General features: G+C 40.0%; 2 protein-coding genes across 3 annotated transcripts in view; one reads left to right on the forward strand and one right to left on the reverse strand.

Annotated features, from left to right (window-relative positions):
• The window catches only part of AFF4 (ALF transcription elongation factor 4), a 105,604-nt gene extending 86,118 nt beyond the window's left edge, over positions 1-19,486 (forward strand). For both annotated transcript variants that reach the window (XM_066278337.1, XM_066278336.1), the window contains exons 14-21: positions 2,506-2,600; positions 3,046-3,109; positions 3,228-3,364; positions 4,961-5,032; positions 7,194-7,287; positions 8,073-8,116; positions 11,024-11,244; positions 14,511-19,486. In XM_066278337.1, the coding sequence (XP_066134434.1) occupies positions 2,506-2,600; positions 3,046-3,109; positions 3,228-3,364; positions 4,961-5,032; positions 7,194-7,287; positions 8,073-8,116; positions 11,024-11,244; positions 14,511-14,638 (855 nt within the window). In that variant the 3' untranslated portion in view covers positions 14,639-19,486. The remainder of the gene's footprint in view (positions 1-2,505; positions 2,601-3,045; positions 3,110-3,227; positions 3,365-4,960; positions 5,033-7,193; positions 7,288-8,072; positions 8,117-11,023; positions 11,245-14,510) is intronic.
• A 1,014-nt stretch (positions 19,487-20,500) lies between these two features.
• LEAP2 (liver enriched antimicrobial peptide 2) lies at positions 20,501-21,941 on the reverse strand. Its single transcript, XM_066278338.1, has 3 exons — positions 21,786-21,941; positions 21,461-21,600; positions 20,501-21,166 (listed from the first exon to the last, which is right to left on the reverse strand). The coding sequence occupies exons 1-3, from the start codon at positions 21,840-21,842 to the stop codon at positions 21,130-21,132; spliced, it is 234 nt and encodes a 77-aa protein (XP_066134435.1). The 5' UTR covers positions 21,843-21,941; the 3' UTR covers positions 20,501-21,129.
• Between the last annotated feature and the right edge of the window lie 97 nt (positions 21,942-22,038).

A 22,038-nucleotide genomic window follows, 5' to 3' on the forward strand; every position in this document is an offset into this window, starting at 1 on the left:
TGAAGAAGAAAAAAAATTACATAAAGTTATTGAACTCAAGTTTTTGATTTTTGTTTTTGTTTTTTACAGAGAGAGGAATAGACAAAGACAGACAGACAGGAACGGAGAGATGAGAAGCATCAATCAGTTTTTCGTTGTGTATTGCAACACCTTAGTTGTTCATTGATTGCTTTCTCATATGTGCCTTGACTGTGGGCCTTGAGCAGACTGAGTAACCCCTTGCTCAAGCCAGCGACCTTGGGTCCAAGCTGGTGAGCTTTGCTCAAACCAGATGAACCCGTGCTCAAGCTGGTGACCTTGGAGTCTCGAACCTGGGTCCTTAGCATCCCAGTCAGACGCTCTATCCACTGCACCACTGCCTGGTCAGGCTGAACTCAAGTTTTATGCATCATAAAACTTATACAACTCCTCATCACTGTCAAAACTCCCATCCATTAGCTTGTCCTCATCTGTGTCTGATAATAATCACTGTCTTCATATATTGCCTCGTCCTTAGCTCCATCTATGGTATTTGAAATGCCACAGCCACTGTATAAGACACACCCAGTTTTTAGACCTCAAATTTTTGGAAAAGGGTACATCTTATAAATAGGAAAATAAGGTATATTCTACATATATTGGGGGTGGGGATTTATATAATTTAATTGGTTAATCATGTTTTCAAACCTCTGTGCTGACTGATACTGTCAGTTCTATAATTGTTCACTGAGAGAAATGTGTTTCACTCTCCAGTTATTTCCACAAGTATATAGGATTTGTCTATTTCTTGTAGTTTTATCATTTTTTTAAAATTGAGATATACTTTATATATAACATGTCAGTTTCAGGTGTACAACATAATGATTCAGTATATGTATATTTTGTGACATGATCACCACAATAAGTCTAGTTAGCAACCATCACCACACATAGTAATTTTATATATTACATATATAATTTGTATGTAATAAAGTGTACCAAAGCCCTGGCTGGGTAGCTCAGCTGGTTAATATCGTCATGATAAGCCAAGGTTTCGGGTTCAATTTCCTAGTCAGGGCACATACAAGAATTAACCAATAACTGGGACAACAAATTGATGTTTTTCTCTTTCTTCCTCTCTTTCAAAGCAATAAATTAAAAAATATTGAAGTAACTGGAAAAACTTTTTCTATAGTTTCAGAAACTTCTGTTTTCCTTCAATAAATTTAAAGTTAGACACTATAGGTCTGAAAGCTGCCCTAGTAATGTTACATTGCAACATACATTCAGGATGCCATTTCATAAACCTACCGACTTGACCGTGAAGAGCTTAGTGTTTTTTCAAATCTCAGGACTTTTTATTTTCATTTCTTGAAGTAAGCTGTAATGGGTAGAACTAAAAAGCTTATACAAGAAAAGAAAAAAAATGGTTACATGATTCCTTTTAAATAGCTTTTAAGCACTGGTAGTAAATTATTACTGGGTTTTCTGATGTTGAAACATTCATGGATATGTATAATGAATTCTTTTTATGGTGTATTGTTATGGAAAGTGTATTCATTTTATAGAAGACAGGTGGATGGAGAAGCAATCACAGCTCTGGCATAAAATGCTATGTTGATAGGAGGCAGAATCAAGTTAAGAAAGTGGCTAGGCTTTTGAAATCTGACAGATTTGGATTTAATATCCAAATTCCAGGAAGACCACTTAAAAGCTCCTTGACTGCTTTTTATTTTGTCCTAATAGCAGTACATACTTCATAGGGTTGTTGTAGGGTTAATGATTGTGCTAAGTACTTAACTTTAGTGTCTGGTAAAGTAGTAAGCACATAGTAAATGTTAGATATTTTCATTGACCAGTAATTACCAGTAAATTTTTTGAGTGGGTAGTATTTTTCTTTTTTGTTTTGTTGATTTTAATTTTTTAAAAAAATGTATTCCTTATAGAGAGGGGGGGGAGAATGAGAGAGAGAGAAAGGGGGGGAGGAACAGGAAGCGTCAACTCCCATATGTGCCTTGACCAGGCAAGCCCAGGATTTTGAACCAGTGACCTCAGTGTTCCAGGTCAATGCTTTATCCACTGCACCACCACAGATCAGGCACTGTTTTATTGATTTTAGAGAGAGAGGAAGGAGTGGGGGAGAGACAGACAGACAAATTGATAAATGATCTGTTCTTGTATGTGCCCTGACCAGGGATCGAACCGGCAATCTCTGCGTTTTGGGCTGATGCTCTAACCAACTGAGTTATAAGGCCAGGGTAGCCAGTGAACTTTGTCTGAAGTAGTAGTGCTATTTTGATACTAGGTTTGTGTCTTATTTAATATTTAACAAGTGCCTACGTCAGTGCCTAGACATTATAATATTATAATGAAAATTTAAGATTAGATAAAAAGGATGTTTACAATCTTAAATTTTAACATTTTATAACAGGGAAATTAATTACTGAAGTCAGTGGAATTTTTTTTTTCTACCAGTGGCTCAGGAAATATTTTTAGTTTAATTTTAATCTCACAGTTTTAAACATAGTTATGTGTTATTTTGGTCAGGAAAAGGCTTCAAATAGCTCTTCTAGCTGTCCTCCGTCTACACCAACTCCTGAAGCTTCCAAGCCTCGGAGAACAAAGCTTGCCTTTGATGACAGGTGAGATAAATAAGATTTTTTTATGCATTTAAGAAATTGTACCAGTCAGTATATAAGAGACACATTTTAATTTCTTTCAGTGACTAGAAGAATAAAAATTTAGGTTGTGATCTATAGAATTATCAAATTGTAACTTGAAAGGCACACCAGCCCCACGTGTTGCACCTCTGACTTAACTCTGTGACTCTCATGGGGGATGTGAGTGATGTGCCTTCTGGTAGAACCCTACTGCTGCTGTTATCAGTGTTTAAAATAAGGGCTTTCTTAAATATGTAAGAGTAGTAGTGGTTTTTCTCCCCTCAATTTTGATGAGATTATTTCTTCTACTTAATCTTTTATTTACTCTAAATTTCTCAAATAACTTGGGTAAGTTAGTATAACTCAGGTGAACTACTGTCATCTTAAGAAAATACCACATTATTTATAATAAAAATTTACATTGCAGAAATTATTCAGCAGACCATTATTTACAAGAAGCAAAAAAGCTAAAGCACAATGCAGATGCATTGGTATGTAAACACTCTCCTCACATTTATATATTTAATCAGACTAATTAAATCTTCAATTGTTGTTTGTTCCCATGCTACACCAGTGCTGCTCTGATTACTTTTTTTCTCCTTTCTTCAGTCTGACAGGTTTGAGAAAGCTGTATACTATCTTGATGCTGTGGTATCTTTCATTGAATGTGGGAATGCATTAGAGAAAAATGCTCAGGAATCCAAATCCCCATTCCCTATGTATTCAGAAACAGTGGAGCTCATCAAGTAAGTGGGAAAACTTGCTACATCATTGGCGATATTATTTCTCTGGTCTGTCTAGGTAGGGGAAGATATAACTATGTATATAGTCATGAACTGCATAACAACATTTTGGTCAACTTCAGACCATGTATACGATGGTCCTATAAGATATTTCCTGTAAGTGAAATATTGCTATATCTTAGTGTCATGTATTCATGGTAATATCATAGCACAATACCTTGTTTGTAGTGATGCTAGTGTAAGCAAACCTGCACTGCCCATCTCAGATAAAAGTATACTATAGACAATTATGCATAATACTTATAATAAATGACAGTGTGACTGGTTTTTGTATTTATTATTCTTCTTACCGCTATTTTAAAGTATAGGAGGTCCTCGGGTTACGTACGACATAGTTCTGTTCCTTTGACAATGACGTAACCTGAATTTTGGTGTAAGTTGAAATACACCCTACCTAGCTTAAGTCACTTACCTATCCTAACACAGTTGTAAAATTGTAGTACATAAAAACACAGCTAAGCCACAGAAAAAGAATACTGTGTATTCTTCCACCATGTGCAACCAAACTAGTTTGCCCACATAATCCATAAGTATGACGCTAACAGCATAAGCTGAAAAACGTCTCATTTTTTTTTTTTTTGTATTTTTCTGAAGCTGGAAACGGGGAGAGACAGTCAGACAGACTCCCGCATGCGCCCGACCGGATCCACCCGGCACGCCTACCAGGGGGTGACGCTCTGCCCACCAAGGGGCGATGCTCTGCCCCTCCAGGGCGTCTCTCTGTCACGACCAGAGCCACTCCAGCGCCTGGGGCAGAGGCCAAGGAGCCATCCCCAGCGCCCGGGCCATCTTTGCTCCAGTGGAGCCTCGCTGCGGGAGGGGAAGAGAGAGACAGAGAGGAAGGAGAGGGGGAGGGGTGGAGAAGCAGATGTGCGCGTCTCCTGTGTGCCCTGGCCAGGAATCGAATCCGGGACTTCTGCACGCCAGGCCGACGCTTTACCACTGAGCCAACCGGCCAGGGCCAAAAAAGTCTCAATTTTTTAAAACTTTTATGGGAATGAGCGTTGTAAAATCAAAATATTGAATGTTGAAACTGTTGTAACCTGAGGACCCCCCTGTATACTCTTTCTGCTTACATAAACAAGTTTACTTTAAAACAGTATGCCAGTAGCAGCTTCATACATCCTGTGTTTACCACATCTCCTGATTGTACCATTTTCTCTTGTGCTTGATCTAATCTTTTGTTGTTTTGCACAGTGACATGCTGTAGAGGCTTGTAGCCTAGGAGCAGTAGGCTATACTCTCTAGTTTAGGTGTGTGGTAAGTTATGCCATCTAGGTTTGTGTAAGCGCATTCTATGATGTCTGCACAATGTTGAAACTGCCTGACGACATGAATTATCTGTTGTTAAGTAGTGTGACTGTATATAATAGAGCTAAAGAGGATATTTAATCCTTCATTGTCTTTGGATAAGAAGAACTAGAGACTTCAGTAGGTATTTTTGATTTTATGTATGTTAAATTTTAGTGTTTTGAGGACTAGAAGTCAGAAAATCACTTTGAAATACCTTGTCTTTTTTTTTGTTATTTAAACTTACAGATACACTATGAAGCTAAAGAATTACTTAGCACCAGATGCTACAGCTGCAGATAAAAGACTCACAGTACTTTGGTAAGTTTTGTGTATTTTAACCTCTTCCAAATGACAGGCAATTCCGTGATAAATTGTGCTGGGTATACATTTTTGAAAGTTATCCTTGAATCAGCATTCTATGACCCAGTCGTAAATCTTTTTTTTTTTTTTGGTAATTTTCTGAAGTTGGAAACGGGGAGGCAGTCAGACAGATTCCCGCATTTCCCCGACCGGGAGACCAGGATCCTCCGGCATGCCCACAAGGGGGCAATGTTCTGTTGCAACCAGAGCCATTCCAGCGCCTGAGATGGAGGCCACAGAGCCATCCTCAGCACCCGGGCCAACTTTGCTCCAGTGGAGTCTTGGCTGTGGGAGGGGAAGAGAGAGAGAGAGAGAAGGGGGAGAGGGGGAGGGGTGGAGAAGCAGATGGGCGCTTCTCCTGTGTGCCCTGGCCGGGAATCGAACCTGGGACTCCTGCACGCCAGGCCGACGCTCTACCACTTAGCCAACCAGCCAGGGCCCGTAAATCTATTTTGGATGGGTAAAGTACAAAATGGCTCAGAATTCCTACTGAAATGTTTTAATCGTTGTCGGTCTCTGATCCGTTGCCCTTTTGACAGAAGCCCTGGTAGAGTGGGATTAATAAGAACTCTCCATTGTTTTAAGTGGTCACTTTGCCAGGCTCTTCTTTTGGTGTCCTCTCTCCGTTTACATATATGCCTTTCCATGGGAAGCAAACGTTTAGCTTGCCACAGAATATAGAATGCGGTTTGGTGCTCACTTCAGCGGCACATATACTAATACAGTAATGTGGTTTGTTTGCTTGTATTCTAGGGAGATGTAGCAGTTCATTTGTTATAGGTATTTGTTTTACTGGCACTGTGTTCTACAGCTGAGAGTGCAGCAGTGAATAAAACTGACATGGTCCTATTTGTCACAAAGTGTCCTGTCTAGTGTGAGGATATAGAAAACAATCAAATAATCACAACTGTATGAATTAAGGAGTTTGAAAGGAAAGTATATGTAATGGTAAGAGTAGAGTGTAGGGCATGACTGGTGGTGGTGCAGTGGATAGAGTGTCGAACTAGGATGCTGAGGTCCCAGGTTCAAAACCCCGAGGTTGCCAGCTTGATCACGGGCTCATCTGGCTTGAGCTCAGGCTCACAAGCTTGAGTATGGGTTCGCTGGCCTGAGCAAGAGGTCACTGGCTCACCTTAAGCCCCTTCCCTTCCCCACCCTCCCCTTCATCTCCCGCTGGTCAAGGCAAGTATGAGAAGCAATCAATGAACAACTCAAGTGCCACAACTATGAGTTGATGCTTCTCGTTTCTCTCCCTCTTTCTCTCTTTCCCTTGCTCTAAAAAAATAAATAAATAAAAATAAAGTAGAATGTAGGGAGACCTAGTCTTTAGGTAGAGGAAACATGTAGAGTGGTGATATTTATAGTTGAGTTTCCTAGGTTTTTTTGTTTTTTGTTTTTTGTATTTTTCTGAAGCTGGAAACGGGAGAGACAGTCAGACAGACTCCCGCATGCGCCCAACCGGGATCCACCCGGCACGCCCACCAGGGGGCGATGCTCTGCCCCTCCGGGGCGTTGCTCTGTCGTGACCAGAGCCACTCCAGTGCCCCGGGCAGAGGCCAAGGAGCCATCCCCAGCGCCTGGGCCATCCCTGCTCCAGTGGAGCCTCGCTGCGGGAGGGGAAGAGAGAGACAAAGGAAGGAGAGGGGGAGGGGTGGAGAAGCAGATGGGCGCCTCTCCTGTGTGCCCTGGCCGGGAATCGAACCCGGGACTTCTGCATGCCAGGCCGACGCTCTACCACTGAGCCAACTGGCCAGGGCCGAGTTTCCTAGTTTTTGTTGTTTAGTTTCAGATTACTTATAATTTGATCTAAAGAGTCTTCCCCTCAGCAATGTTTTAAAAATGCATATGTTATAATGACATGTTGGGTCCTGTAGGTAAGGTTTTAATTTTTGAATGCCAACAAATAGGAGCCTAGTCCTAGGTCTCTCCCCTCCTCTCTTCCCTAGTGTGTGCTCCATGATAAGAGCACAGCTTTTGGGTTTTCTTACGAGTTAGTGGTGTTACCCTCATGCCTTCATCTGACCACATGAGCCAGTTCTGTACTCGCACGATGCAAATGTTGTGCAGATGAGCCAGAGTGTGATGTCCTATAAATAAGCTGCCCTCTTCCATTGACTAGCCTGCGATGCCAGTCCTTGCTGTACCTGAGGCTATTCAAACTGAAGAAGGAAAATGCTTTGAAGTACTCAAAGACACTGACAGAGCACCTGAAGGTAAGTGTGCCGAAGAGGAAGGTCCATTTGCTAGGAGACAGGATGTGTCGTCATTTATCCCCATGTTTTACCCACCACAGCAAGCAGAGGGGCTACTGTTTGGAAGCTTTCAAATAAGTTCGAGTGTTTTTGGTAAGTTTTTAAATGCACATATATCTGATTGTAGAACCTAGCTGGCCGTTTTTAGTAGCTCTTAACGTTTCACTTAGATGTAGGCTATTTTATCATGAAACCTAATTTATACTTTTAAAGTAGTCTTTTGTTTTCACTACCGTCTTTCCTTAGGCTTATTATTGAATATATTGGTAGTTTTATAAAATGTCTGTTTTTTCTTTAATAGCATTTCATTAATCTTCCTCAAATTCTGCCCTAATTATGACTTGAAACCCTTCAGTAGTTTATCATTCCCTGCCTTACCTGCAGGGTCCTCAAGATCTCTCTTTCTCTTGTTCCTTGTCTAAACCTGTGCTCCAGGAAGACTTTTTGGGTCACGTATATTCCCTCTTCTGTAGCCTTTGTGCACGGTGTGACTCACCTCTCCCCTCTTCTTCATCAGTCTTCATCACTCATTCTGTGTGTCACTAAGTCTTCCAAAACACCCCAGCTCTTACCTGTAACTTTGTGTTCTTTGGATTGCACATTTACACACGTGCACAGATTTTTATTTTTTATTTTTTTAATTTACAAGACTTCTTAAGATCACTTCTGGCTTAGTGCTTTTGACTCCATAAGTAATGTTTGTTTGTTTTTTTAATTTTGTTAAGTACATTTTCTTTTCTCCACAGAATTCTTACAATAATTCTCAAGCACCATCACCTGGCTTGGGGAGGTAGGTCAATTTATTCTATAAAATATTGTTTGTGACAAATTTGCTTATTTTTATGTAAAAGTGGAATGGGTAGGGTCCAGTTTCCAAAAATGGTAAGATAACTTTAAAAAATTAAAACCATCTCTAAATATTTTTAAATATTTTATTTTTTAAATAAACTTAAATAGGATAATGAACATAACCTTACAAAGACTAGAGAGGAGGGGACATTTCACCTGCAGAAATCTGAGTTTTTTACAGCACCGTAACTCTTCTCTCAGGTTGATTTCTGTACCTATTTGGGGTTTTATCGCAGTGGGTTTATCTTGACTAAAACCTTAACACTGCTAAAATGTAATAATAGAGGCATGGAGGTGGTTTCCCTCCATCTCCACATCACTTTTACCCCACCCTCCCTCCAAAAAGGAGGGAAAATACTATGAAACTTTCTGGTAAGTTTATCTCTTCAATTAGTATGTTTATGGTAATTGCCTTTTTGTTTTTGCCCCTGTGTATTTTCTTAACCAAATTTATAGTGCCAAAAGCTCATATAAAAATATTCTCTTTTTTTGCTGACCTGTGGTGGCGCAGTGGATAAAGTGTCGACCTGCAAAAGCTGAGGTCGCCGGATCGAAACCCTGGGCTTGCCTGGTCATATGGGAGTTGATGCTTCCAGCTCCTCCCCCTTTCTCTCTCTCTCTCACTCTGTCTCTCCCTCTCTTCTCTAAAATGAATAAATAAATAAAATATTTAAAAAAAAATTCTCTCTCTTTTTTTTTTTTGAGCTGGAGGGAGAGATGGACAGGGACAGATAGGAAGGGAGAGAGACGAGAAGCATCAACTCGTAGTTGTAGCACCTTAGTTGTTCATTGATTGCTTCTTATTCGTGCCTTGTTCGAAGGGCGTCAGCCAAGGTAGTGACCCCCTTGCTCAAGCCAGTGAGTTGGGATCAAGCCAGCAACCTTGTACTTCAAGTCAGCAACCATGAGTACATGTCTAATGATACTGTGCTCAAGCTGGCAACCTCAGGCTTTCAAGCCTGAGTCCTCAGCATCACAGGTCAACACTGTCTACTGCACCACCACCTGACTATAAAAATATTCTTTGTGAACATGGTATCTCCCCTGCCAGGTAAGTATAGATATAAAAATACTCTTAACAAATCCCCCCCCCCCATCTTTTGATTGACTTCCCTTTTTTATGGTCTTGGGCATTTCCACAAATTTTACTACTACTGAAGTGAATCTGCTTTAGTTTTAAACCTGTGTTTTCTAAGAACTATTTGGTAGAAGCTTGAGATGATTTCAGTTGATTGAGAAAGCTATACCTCTTTGTCAGCTCTGTATAACTTGGTTAAACTAGGAAAGTACCAGCAATTATGGAATTCAATAAGATGTTCCCATCTACCACAATTTTTTTAAATAAATTTTTATTAATGGTAATGGGATGACATTAATAAATCAGGGTACATATATTCAAAGAAAACATGTCTAGGTTATTTTGTCATTAAATTATGTTGCATACCCCTCACCCAAAGTCAGATTGTCCTCTGCCACCCTCTATCTAGTTCTCTGTGCCCCTCCCCCTCCCCCTAACTCTCTCCCTTTTTTTTTTTTTTTCTAAATTGTTCATTTTACCCAAGTTTTCATAATTTGAAAAATACCTAAATATATGCCCATTGAAAGTGTGTTGAGCCTTGCCTGTGGTGGCACAGAGAATGGAGCGTTAACTTGGAATGCTGAAGTCGTCAATTCAAAACCCTTGGCTTGCCGGGTCAAGGTACATAAAACAAGCAAGCAACGAACAACTGAAGTGAAGCAGCTGTGAATTGATACCCCTTGTTCCCCTCCCTCACTCTCCTCTCTCTATAAAATCAATAAATAAAATCTTTAAAAAAAATTGTGTTAAACTGGGAGTGTTGGCAATCTAACTTATTAAGTCTTTGAGGTCCTGGTTGGTTTGCTCAGTGGTGGAGCGTTGGCCCAGCATGTGGATGTTCCAGGTTCAAATTTCAGTCAGGGTACACAGGAGAAGCGACTGTCTGCTTCTCTGCTCTCTCTCTCTCTTCCCCTTCCACAGCCATGACTTGATGGTTTGAGCTGTTCAGCTCCAGGCACTAAAAGGTAGCTTGGTTGCTGAGCAATGGAGCAGTGCCCCAGAAGGGCAGAGCATCACCCCATAGGGAAGGGGCTTACTAGGTGGATCCTTGTTGGGGTACACAGGAGTCTGTCTCTCTGCCTCCCCTGCTCTCAAAAAAAAAAAAAAGTCTGGCCCTGGCCAGTTGGCTCAGTGGTAGAGCGTCGGCCTGGCGTGCAGAAGTCCTGGATTCGATTCCCGGCCAGGGCACACAGGTGAAGCACCCATCTCCTTCTCCACCCCTCCCCGTCTCCTTCCTCTCTGTCTCTCTCTTCCCCTCCCGCAGCCGAGGCTCCATTGGAGCAAAGATGGCCCGGGCGCAGGGGATGGCTCCTTGGCCTCTCTGCCCCAGGCGCTAGAGTGGCTCTGGTTGCAACAGAGCGACGCCCCCTGGTGGGCGTGCCAGGTGAATCCCAGTCGGGCGCATGCGGGAGTCTGTCTGACTGTTCTCCCCGTTTCTAGCTTCAGAAAAATACAAAAAAAAAAGTCTTTGATTACTAACATTTCTTTTGCATCTATTTTTTTGTTATTTATTAAAACAAAGAGTTCAGATAAAATGATGATTTACAGTGATGTTAAGTGAGCAAAGTACTTTAGAAGAAATTATATTTCTCTAGGAATCCTTCTAGCTTAAAAGAATCTTTAAATTGTAAAATCCTCACGTGGGTTGTTCCTAAGAGCCCCTAGTACAGCGGTTCTCAACCCACAGATTGAGAACTGCTTCCGTAGTACATTGATTTGGTCATGTTCTCTATATTTATGTGAATAAATTTCCTGTTTCTTTGTGTGCAGCAAAGCTGTTGGGATGCCTTCCCCTGTTTCTCCAAAGCTGTCACCAGGCAATTCAGGAAATTACTCTTCTGGGGCCAGTAGTGCTTCAGCAAGTGGTTCTTCAGTGACCATTCCACACAAGATCCACCAGATGGCAGCCAGCTATGTTCAGGTTACATCTAACTTCCTCTATGCCACAGAAATTTGGGACCAAGCTGAGCAGCTTTCCAAAGAACAAAAAGGTAGGATAGTCTCTGGAGAAACTTTGAGGTGTAGAATTGTTTAAAAGGAACGTTTATGATCTAATTATAATTAAGTAAGCATCTGGTCTGTATTTTTAGTTTATTATCTATTCTAGAGTTAATGATAATCAGTTTGTTAATCTCTGTTGCTTAGCAGTCATATTGAATGTACTAAATTTGGTCAAGAAATACTTTTCACTATACTGATGACACAGACTAAACTAAAAATAGTTTTTGCCTGACCAGGCGGTGGCGCAGTGGGTAGGGCGTCAGACTGGGATGCAGAGGACCCAGGTTCGAGATCCTGAGGTCGCCAGCTTGAGCGTGGGCTCATCTGGCTTGAGCGAGGCTCACCGGCTTGGACCCAAGGTCGCTGGCTTGAGCAGGGGGTTACTCGGTCTGCTGTAACCCCACGGTCAAGGCACATATGAGAGGGCAGTCGATGTACAGCTAAGGTGTTGTAACAAAAAACTGATGATTGATGCTTCTCGTCTCTCTCCGTTCCTGTCTGTCTGTCTCTATCTGTCCCTCTCTCTGACTCTGTCTCTGTAAAAAAAAAAAAAAAGTGTTTGGTCAAAGACAAATATGTCTTTGTTCTGGTGTATTAAACACAGCTTATACTATAAAAGTGATAAAGTGTATGTTCTGTTCTAGGATGATTAATAGTAGGATTGGTAATAGGCATAGGATCGCATACAGACATCTTATACATATGAGATAAAGTGTTTAAAGACCTTAGGGAGAAGCACTATATAAATACCATGTTATTTTAGTAGATGTTATTAGCATATATGTATGTGGTATCTATTCAAGTAGAGCCTTTGTAGAGAAATATTAAAGTAATCAAGTGTCCTTTTGTCACAGAGTACTTTTGAATACTTTGAACAGATAATCAGATGAAAATGAAAGATTCCTGTCTCTAGAGAGGGGTAATGGTGACAAAGGTTGAAAGGAGAACCCCAACATTTAACAAAGTTGTGTTTTTAAAACCTAATTTGTCCTTAGTATTTTAAATGTCAGTACTGCTCAGGAAAGGTTACAAACCTCAAATTCTTCTTTAGTCACCCCTACTTTACTTTCCACTCTTCTCCCTGATGTGAATTTTGTAGCCTCTTTTCTCCTTTCCTTCCCCTTCCCCCTTCCCCTTCCCCCTTCTCCCTTCTCCCTTCCCCTTTTCCCTCTTCCCTTTCCCTTTTCCCCCTTTTGTATAGCAATTTTCCAACACTGACTAAAGGAAGCAGAATGATACAGTGAACCCAGGTACCTTTTGCTCAACTTCAGCCTCAGCAACACATTTGGCTGATTATGTTCCATCTCCCCTAACTCCCCCCCGCCATTCTCTCCTCTGGAGTATTTACAGCAAATACCAAGTCATGACATTGTACCTGAGTACTTTGATATGCATCTGTAAGTGATAGACTTCTCATAAACATGGTTGCCTGCCTTTACACAGCCACCCAAAATAACAGTAATTCCTTTATATATCATTTTGTACCTAGTCTTCCATCAGATTTCCCTATTATCTCAAATATGCCCCCCCTTTTTTTAACAGTGTGATTTGGTTTAGACAGGAGATAAAAATTCATTGATCAATTTCTTGAGTATTTCCTCCCTTCCACTTAATTTTTATGGTCATGCCATTGATGTCAAGGAGAAACTGGACCATAGACTCTGTCCCAGAATATACATATTCTGGATTCAACTGATTACTTTCTCATGGTATCATTTAGCTTGCTCTCCTCTGTCCCCTATATTTCCTTCATACTAATAGTTATATCTTGAAGCTTGATTAGACTTGAATTTATTATTTTAGATTAGTATGTTTCATAGGTGGCACTTTAGATTTTCTGTTACATCATAGTATAAGGCATGCAGTGGTTATCCCTTTTTTGTGTGTGTATTTTTCTGAAGCTGGAAACGGGGAGAGACAGTCAGACAGACTCCCGCATGCGCCCGGCCGGGATCCACCCGGCACACCCACCAGGGGCGATGCTCTGCCCCTCCGGGGCGTCGCTCTGCTGCGACCAGAGCCACTCTAGCGCCTGGGGCAGACAGAGGTCAAGGAGCCATCCCCAGTGCCTGGGCCATCTTTGCTCCAATGGAGCCTTGGCTGCAGGAGGGGAAGAGAGAGACAGAGAGGAAGGAGGGGGGGGTGGAGAAGCAGATGGGCGCTTCTCCTGTGTGCCCTGGCCGGGAATCGAACCCGGGTCCCCCGCACGCCAGGCCAAGGCTCTACTGCTGAGCCAACTGGCCAGGGCCGGTTATCCCTTTTTTAGTGATGATAAGATCTGACCATTAATTACAAAATAAGATCTGACCATCGGTTTATTTAGGTGGTGTCAGTCTGACTCAGTTTGATGTACAATTCCCTATTAAGCTTTATAACTTATGCTTTAGCATCCATCCATTGATGACCATTACCTACATTTATTGTTCCATTAGGAAATAGAAATAGAAAATCAGGAATTTTCTACTCTGATATTTCTTCTATACTAGTTAGCTGAAACTCTATAAAGAAGATGCTTTTCTTAACTGTTTGTTCACTTCTTGTCTGATTTAAGTAGGCTTAGATCGTTTTCATTGGAATGACCCTTTTTTCTGTGCATGTGGATCAACTCTTTTTATTGTCTAAGTTCAGCATCCCTCTGTCTTCTCCCAACATTGCACTGGGATCAAATATTAGGATACTGTTTTCCTGTACCTCCTCTCTACACCTGCCTCACATGCACAGCAGCCTTTGTTTGTCCCCATAGAGAGAATCCTTTTATTTCTGTCCCTTATACTTTTAAACTACTGTCTAACACATGAGATTTATCAATGTTGCATGGCAAAGATTACAGCAGAAATATTGGATACAGTCTGTCATAAATGTCTACCCTCATAGGCGCTGTTATGGGGAAACATGCTTCTTATACAAAAACAGTGTGCATAAAATGTTTTGAGTTATAATATTATAGTATATTGTGGTACTAGGTCTTCATTTTAATAGTGTTTACTGCATACTAACAATTTATCATTTCCATCTGCTTATATATATATATATAATTCTTAATTCCTGATCATATAGTTCATTTAAAGTGTTTTATGATTTAGGGAAAAATAATGAGACTATGGGATGGTTTATTCTAAGACATGGACGTTATTTTAGTGTAGGAGGGTGTGTTTTTTTACTTCATGTGAATACTATTTTATATCTAGACTAAAATATTTAAAGCAATGATTAAAAAGGAATATACATCATTTAGTGAGTGTTTTTGGTTTTCTAGAATTCTTTGCTGAACTGGATAAAGTAATGGGCCCTCTCATCTTTAACGCAAGCATCATGACAGACCTAGTTCGTTACACCCGGCAGGGACTGCACTGGCTTCGCCAGGATGCCAAGTTGATATCTTGAACTGAACACATCCTCGTTGCCTCTGATTTTCTCCACAACACTGTGTTACATCACGAAGGAAAACTGCCATAACATACCACCTAGTCGACACTAAGAATGAGGAATGGTTTCTCCTCCCTTGTTCATGTGTTATTGTTTTTTATAACCCAAAGTCATTATGTCAGTTGACCCCTTTAAATGTTCCTGATATGAAAAATTACTTAAATGCTTTTAAATCTGCAGCATATCGATAAGATGGCTTTGGTGATCTGTAATAAGATTGAAATTCCAGTTGCAATTCATAACTAATCAATTGAAGTTCTATTTATTTTAATTTGTTTAAGTTCCCACATTGGGGCTAGTTTGAAACTTAGTCATTTTTGTCTATAAATTTATCCTGTTAAGTATTTAGCATAAATTTAATGTAGGCATTTTTATTTATATATTTTGGGAGCTTTGTTACCTAATAACTTTTTTCTGTGGTAGCTCTTCTAAGAGTAATGGTTCATCTAAAATATGGACATGTTCTTTCTATACCTACTACCTGATAATATTTCAAATCTTAGCTACAGTTTTTATTAATGCAGAATTTATACTTAGTTTTGATGATATTCTTCTACATATGGAAATCACTTAAATATGAGAAGATAGCACTCTACATAGATGTAAAATGAGATAGTCTGATTTGGTATGCATTATTTCAAGAAATGTGAATGTGTGTTAATAACACTAACAATCACAAGGTGACTACAACTTGCATTTAATGCATTACAAAAGAGGGCGGGCCAACTTTCTAGAAGAAGCATATTGTATGAAGGGTTTCATAAAAGGACAATCTTGAACTTTATGGAGTTTAGTAATACCATGCCTTTTTGTTGCTAATTATTTGGCACTTAATTGAAGCAGAGTAAGTTACTATTGAGCAAAGGATGATCCGACTCCTGAAAGTTGCTGCTTATATCATTTTCATTTATGATGTTTAAAGGGTAAAATCTCTCTTCAGAATTCTTATTTAAAAAAATCTTTTCCACACTAGACTGTGGTGTTCTGATGGGAGCATGCAGTGACTGATGCAGGAATGGGCTGGAGTTTGGTGTGTGTGCTTTTGTTATACGACTTAGAGTTCTCATGCCTGATGTTGAGATGATGAATTTCTCCTTTTAAACCTGTTTTGTAACTAGTCCCTTTGTATTATGAAGGCTCTCATCAATGATATATATTTCTGATGGGATCAGAAAATTCACACTAGAAAAGTACCTAACTTGGTTCAATGTAAGCTCTCTTGGGAAGGGGTTGGGGAGTAGGGGTATTGCTTAAGAAGCCAGCTCTATAAGAGTTGTATATCAAAGTACCTTTTCCTGTAAGGTGCATATAGGAGTCAAAGGTGAGAAATATTTCCTCTGTCTTGTTTTTAGTGCCCCTATCATGTCTGGTGTGCCTTAAATCTTACCTTTAAATGAAGACTCTGGACTGTTTACAGATGAAATTTTACACTAGGACCAGATCACCTACACGCTGGGTCTTCTGCAGTAACAATGTTAAGTTCTTTTAAATCTTCCTTAGAATCTTATAAAGATTCTTTCATAAAAGCTAATGTTTCGGTACATGATTTAGGCTAACCTATTGGATAATACTCCTTCAAAAATACTTTGTCCTTCTCCCCATTCCAAAAATGAATCCATCCAATCAGAAAAAAAGTATTATCCCGCTACTTATAGATGATGGCTAAGGCTTGAAATGGGAAAGAAGGGATAGAAAATCTCCAAGCCCAGTAGTGCAGTGAATTATCTGTGTTGGAGTCTCTTACACACTTATTTCTGAAGCCGGAGACCTCCTGTTGTGCTGTGGCTTCACATTTACAGAGCCTCTTCACTGTTTGTAGCTCGAATTGTTTTTACATATTGTTGAAGAATGGTATCTACAAATTACATTGACCATTTTCCCTTGGAGAAATTGCCTCTGATAGCTTTCTAACTTAATCTTCATGTGTTTTAGGAACAGTTTTCCTTAAAAGGACAACTTCTCAGTGACCATTGTAGCTATTCAGTAAGAAACTTGCCACTGTTAATCCAGTAGACCTATGTCTTGGCCCTATGTCTTGGCATTTTCTGACTTCTCTGACCCTGATTCCTTCATTTGCAGTGATGTCCTAGAACTAGGGAAAGTATCCTCTGAGCTTTTCGATGGTCAACAGCAGCAGTCTCTGGGCACCTCTGAGTTCTAGTCTCTTGTGTGTCCTGAGAGGCTGCAGAAGCATTTCTGGGGTTGCGCACACTGACATTTTGTTAAAACAGAGTTTCCTGCATGTTTTATGGTGCTGCTCTAAGATACTCTCTTTCTCTATCTATCTCTAAAATTGTGGCAATTCTTGGAGAATGAGTTTTTCAAGCTTTTCACTGTGGCAGGTTTTCCCCATCAGGTGGTAATGGGCAATAAATGAAATCCTGTCCCAAATAATTGAATTTTTAAGGTAATGGTCTGTGGGAACACCATTCCCTCTCCTGAGTCCATCTCAGAAGTTCTGTGTCTTGATCTGTTCCAGTACATATTTTGGACTCCATTACTGGTGACCATTCCTCCTTCCTCAGTAGGTGTCTTCAGTGTTGTCCAACCATTTAAAACTGAATTTGACAAGTAGCTAAAAACTTAATTTGAGACTTACGCTTAATATGAAGTTAAATCTAGAAATAGCAACTATTTGAAAACTGCTCTGTTGGCTGCTCTTTAAGACCACATTTGTATGCCAGGAAGCAGCAGCTGACATCATTGGATTCTGTAGGGAACCAATGATTCCCAACAATTGCAGTTGATCAATGAAGTTTATATAACAGTCTTGCCCAGTCTGGGCTTGGCTGTGGGGAGAACTTCCCTCCAGGTGATTCAAGCTTCTATAGTCCAGCTTAGGCCTAGTCTTGCTGGGGAGCATTCAGCCTGTTTCTTCTTCAGTATACCTTTTTCTGGGCAAGTAGCCAAGAGCTGACTTTAAAAGCTATGAGTACTTCTGATAAACTTATAGTTGCTGAAGAGTAGAGAAGGTCGACTGTCACTAATTTAGTTCTCCAGTGTAAAAGGAGTTGAGAGTGATGTGTACCTGTGCCCACACATGCCTGTGCTCTGAGCTCTTGCACTGATGGACCCTTGGGCATCTGGGCTGCACTTTGATGACACACTTGTGGCTTTATCAGATTCACTGTTGTTTTTAATTGTTGATTCTTTTAATTAAAGAAGAGTTTAAATCAGCTAGCTCAGACAGCATCATTTTGTGTTTAATGACAGAAACTTTGGGAAATTACCTTTATTGAGCGAGCTTGCATTATGAAGCAAGCGCTACAAAAGGCACCTGTTCTAATTGAATGTTCTGGCTCTGGGGCCAGCAGTGCTCAGTGGCATTGCAGAGTGGCCAGGGGTCTCTGGTCTGTGACACCTAGTTGTACGGAGGAGAGGTGCGCTGTACACTCTTCTAGATGTGAGGGTATGCAACTTTGGATTTTAAAACTATGTACACATACACACTTTATATATATGTATGTATGTATGTATGTATGTATGAAAACATGAAATTAGTTTGTCAAAAATGTGTGTTTAGTATTTAGCTTAGTGTAACTATTTCCACATTATTTATTAAATTGATCTAAGACACTTTCTTGTTGACACCTTGAATATTAATGTTCAAGGGTGCAATGTGTATTCCTTTTAGATCTTTAAAGCTTAATTACTATGATTTGTAGTAAATTAACTTTTAAAATATATTTAAGCCCTTTTGTAGTATAATAGGGCTCTCACAGGGTGGGAAGGATTCTAATTTTCCATTTGCTAATTGGACAAAATGACTTCATGTGTTTTGAATTGTAGGAGTTTGTATAGGAGTTTGCTTCTGTGTCTCAGGAACATCTCCTGGGAATGGCTGCTTTTAGGCAGATTGTGGTGATATTTTTAAAATAAGCAAAACCTAAGAAAATAGAGAAAGCATTTCAAATGCCTAGACTCCTGTAACTCATGTTCCCTAATCATGTGGAACACAGATTGCATTTCAGTGTCATATATCAATGTGCTGGAGAGGCAGACTCTTTTCCAATAATAAATAATATTGCACATTTAAGGTTGCTGTTTCATAAGATAAATGGAAAGACTTGGAATATGTAGTGACAGGAAGCCAAACTGGTCATGTTTGTGAGCATGTCTTTCACATACTCCTTGAAAGAAAACTTCAGTTTAGACCCTGAGCCCCTAGAACCAAGCTGGCAAGTGACAGGAAGCAAATTATTAACAGTTGGTAAAGCAGATGCTGATTCTATTCACTTGAACCCTGTGGTTAATTAAAAAGAACATACTGCAGAAAAGGGAATAGAAAGAATATCTAAGTCTTTTCTTTTTGATAGAATTTGACCACAGAATAAGACATCAGAGTTAAGTCTAAACCAAGTCTTGTAGATCTTTAAGCATCATAAAATAGCAGCCTAAATAATCATCATATAATGAGGTTGACTTTTGAAAATGTCAGCATTGACCTCTCCTTGCCACCATTGCTCAGCTAAGTAAGCAAAAATTGCCATTCTTAAAAAGAAAAAGCTCTTTAAATGAGTATAGGGGGAAAAGGAACTCCCGCCCAGAAATTCTAGTAATACTCAGTTTTGACCTCTTCCTACTTCCATGTGGAGTTTCTTTTCAGCTTTTAACCATGGAATTTTCTACCTGCTATGTCCTTCTCTGGAAAATATCTTTTTGGAAATGCTGCCTTTCAAGTAAGTCAGTGCTATGATTATCCATACTGTTGAGTTTGTTGCTGTTTAAGAAGTGTCTCTATTTTACAACTTCATGCACATACCTGGCAAGTTATTGACATGAGCTTTCAACAGTACAGGGGTTGGGTTAGGGTGGGTGGGTTGGGACGGGGCTCACCAACAGAGCTGGCCCAGTGGCAGTGCCTGAAAAGGCACCTCCTTTTAGGACCAGGTAGGGGGTTGGTAAGCACAGTTATGAAAATTTCTATCTAGCCTCCGTTTTGAATGGTTTTAAGAAATTTTGTATATGGAGGATGGAAATGCTTATATATTTATTGAAAATTCTTTTATTTGAAATTAAAATTATTTGGTGAATAATGGTTTGATATTTGGGGAGGGTTTTTGGAGGGGAAGTAACGCCGCTGATAAATTAGAAGCCTCGTTGATTCTGCAGAAAGGTACTGTTCGTGTCTGATTGGATGCCTTTGTTTTGTACATGATCCAAATCTTTGTTTTACATTTCTTTTATCTAAAATATTTAGGCATCTGACATTTTCAACCAAAATTTCAATTATATACTGTGATTTTTGTTGCAATATGTTAAAATTTCAGAGGTACTTTGGGGTTCAAAAGCTAGGATTTCTAAGTCAGTATGTGCATTTCACATAATAAAGCTGTTAATGGTGAGCAAAGTATTATATACTAACTAGATTTTTCCACATCTGTATAGTATATTATGTATTTTGTGGTATTGAGATTATAGAAAGTTTAGAGTGTCAAACATGCGTTTAATGTGTATTTTTAAACAAATTTATGGCAATTAAAATATTTGGAGACAAGGGTATCACATTTCAATTTGTAAAGATCTTTTTAACTCTACTGTGTCATTAAGATGCTTTGTATAATGCCAAACCATAGCTGGAGAAACTAAGTTTAATAAATATCAAATAGATTTTCTGTATTAAAGTTTATAAACTGTCAGTTCTCACTTTGCCCTTTTCATGTAATTTCTATTTGGTGTTTTAGCGTCCAATGTTACTCTTTAAAGGTCTGGTCCCACCAGTTCTGGTCTCATTTTCTGATACAGAGACTGTGTACTTTTGCTGGCCACGGGTTCTTTTGCATAGATCAGAATTCATTCTGCTCCAATAGAAATCTCAAATTCTTTTTGCTGTGTTAGCCTTTTACTGTTTTATTTAATTAGATTTTCTTTCTGTTCAGTCACAAACTTGGGCACATTATCAGGTAAGTGCCAGCATTGCTGGTTTTTAGCACCTTACTGAAGAGTTCTTTTACAGGGGCTGAAGGGCTAGGATCCAGGGCCACAGCTTCTGAACTTGCTGGTCACATGGCTGTTACAAAACTTATGCCTGTACCCTGCCATTGTGTTATTTCTCGAAAAACCCTAACTCCCACTATGTTACTCACTGTTAACTTTCAAGATTGAGAAGTAACATCATTATTAGGCAATGTAGTTTTTTCTGTAGTATACAAAATGAACCCTTCTCCCCCCTCAAAAGTTTTAAATTCCAGATTGCCAACATTTCAAATGTGAGTCTTTTAATAGTATAATAAAAAAATAAATTCTAAATTGACAAGTTTAGTTATGCTCATCTTAATATCAACATTCTAAGAAGAAACAGACCAATTTAAAGCATACATCTGCCTTTAAATATTAAAAACACAAGATATCTTCACTTAAGTGTCTCCAGTCAATATGCAGTTAATCAATATTCCATAGAACGGAGCATTGTAGGTGACTGCTGTTGTCTTTTCCTCTGGCAGGGTACATCATTCCTGGGCCACACTTAGGGAACAACGCCTCTTTCTAAGGGAAAAGAAAAGGTGTTTAAGACAAAGGTAGCAGTACCGGAGCCACCCTGCTATTTCCTTCCTCTGGTTGATCTGTCCAGTGTGAGGGGAGACTGCAGGAAGGAAATGCACTGCTCTATGGCACCTGTGTGGAGCTGTCCTTGGCTCCTAACTCCTGAGGAATTCTCTAAAGGGTTCTCAGCCTCAAGTCCTCCATCTCAACTTTATTCTCAGGTCTCTGTGTGTGTGTGGATGTCTGCCTAGCTTCCCAAGCCTCTGACTCAGTCCTGCTCCAGGGTTTATGCAGTACCTGCATAGCCTGGTGATGCACTCAGAATCATCCCGGCAGGAGGCCCCAATGGGCCTGAGGGAAACCCCTCTCCAAAATGGGGTCATTCTCCGCAGCCTTCTCTTTGCTGAACTCAGTTCCAATATTGGGGAGCCATCTACCTGTAGGGCAGACACATTCACCTTAGGTATAGAAGCGCTGACACCTTCCCATTTTGGAGGAATGGCCATTCCCAGGGTGCTGTGGGCTGAGAGCAGAGGAACCATTCCTCAGGGCTGTGGCTGGCTCTCAGGTTCCCCTGCAGCACCAGCATCCCTGCACATCCACAGCTGTATGCTTTCCTTACCTGGCCCAACAGCAACAGGCAGATCACAAGCCCTGTAAAGAGTTTGAGGTGCCACATCTTGACACGGGATGTTGGAGTCTGAAAGCCAGGAACAGTTCCCACTTCGTTTTATAGAGTGAAATCAACCTCTCTTATGGTTGGCAGGTGAGATGGGGCAAAGTTTATTTTTGCAATCATGGTCGACTTAATAAGTTAATGTCTACCAGAGGAATGTGCTCAAGGCCTGCCTTTCAAGCACATATTTACTGATCCG

Source organism: Saccopteryx bilineata, chromosome 4 (genome assembly GCF_036850765.1).
Source record: "Saccopteryx bilineata isolate mSacBil1 chromosome 4, mSacBil1_pri_phased_curated, whole genome shotgun sequence".
Lineage (NCBI taxonomy): Eukaryota > Metazoa > Chordata > Mammalia > Chiroptera > Emballonuridae > Saccopteryx > Saccopteryx bilineata.

What these genes read in the sequence shown, in the direction of transcription:
- LEAP2 (XM_066278338.1), bottom strand. Translation starts at nt 21,842, where the DNA reads ATGTGGCACCTCAAACTCTTTACAGGGCTTGTGATCTGCCTGTTGCTG. An exon ending in GCCTGTTGCTGTTGGGCCAG is followed by an intron (nt 21,601 to 21,785) that starts GTAAGGAAAGCA and finishes TCTGCCCTACAG; the next exon opens with GTAGATGGCTCCCCAATATT. An exon ending in TGCATCACCAGGCTATGCAG is followed by an intron (nt 21,167 to 21,460) that starts GTACTGCATAAA and finishes CTTTTCCCTTAG; the next exon opens with AAAGAGGCGTTGTTCCCTAA.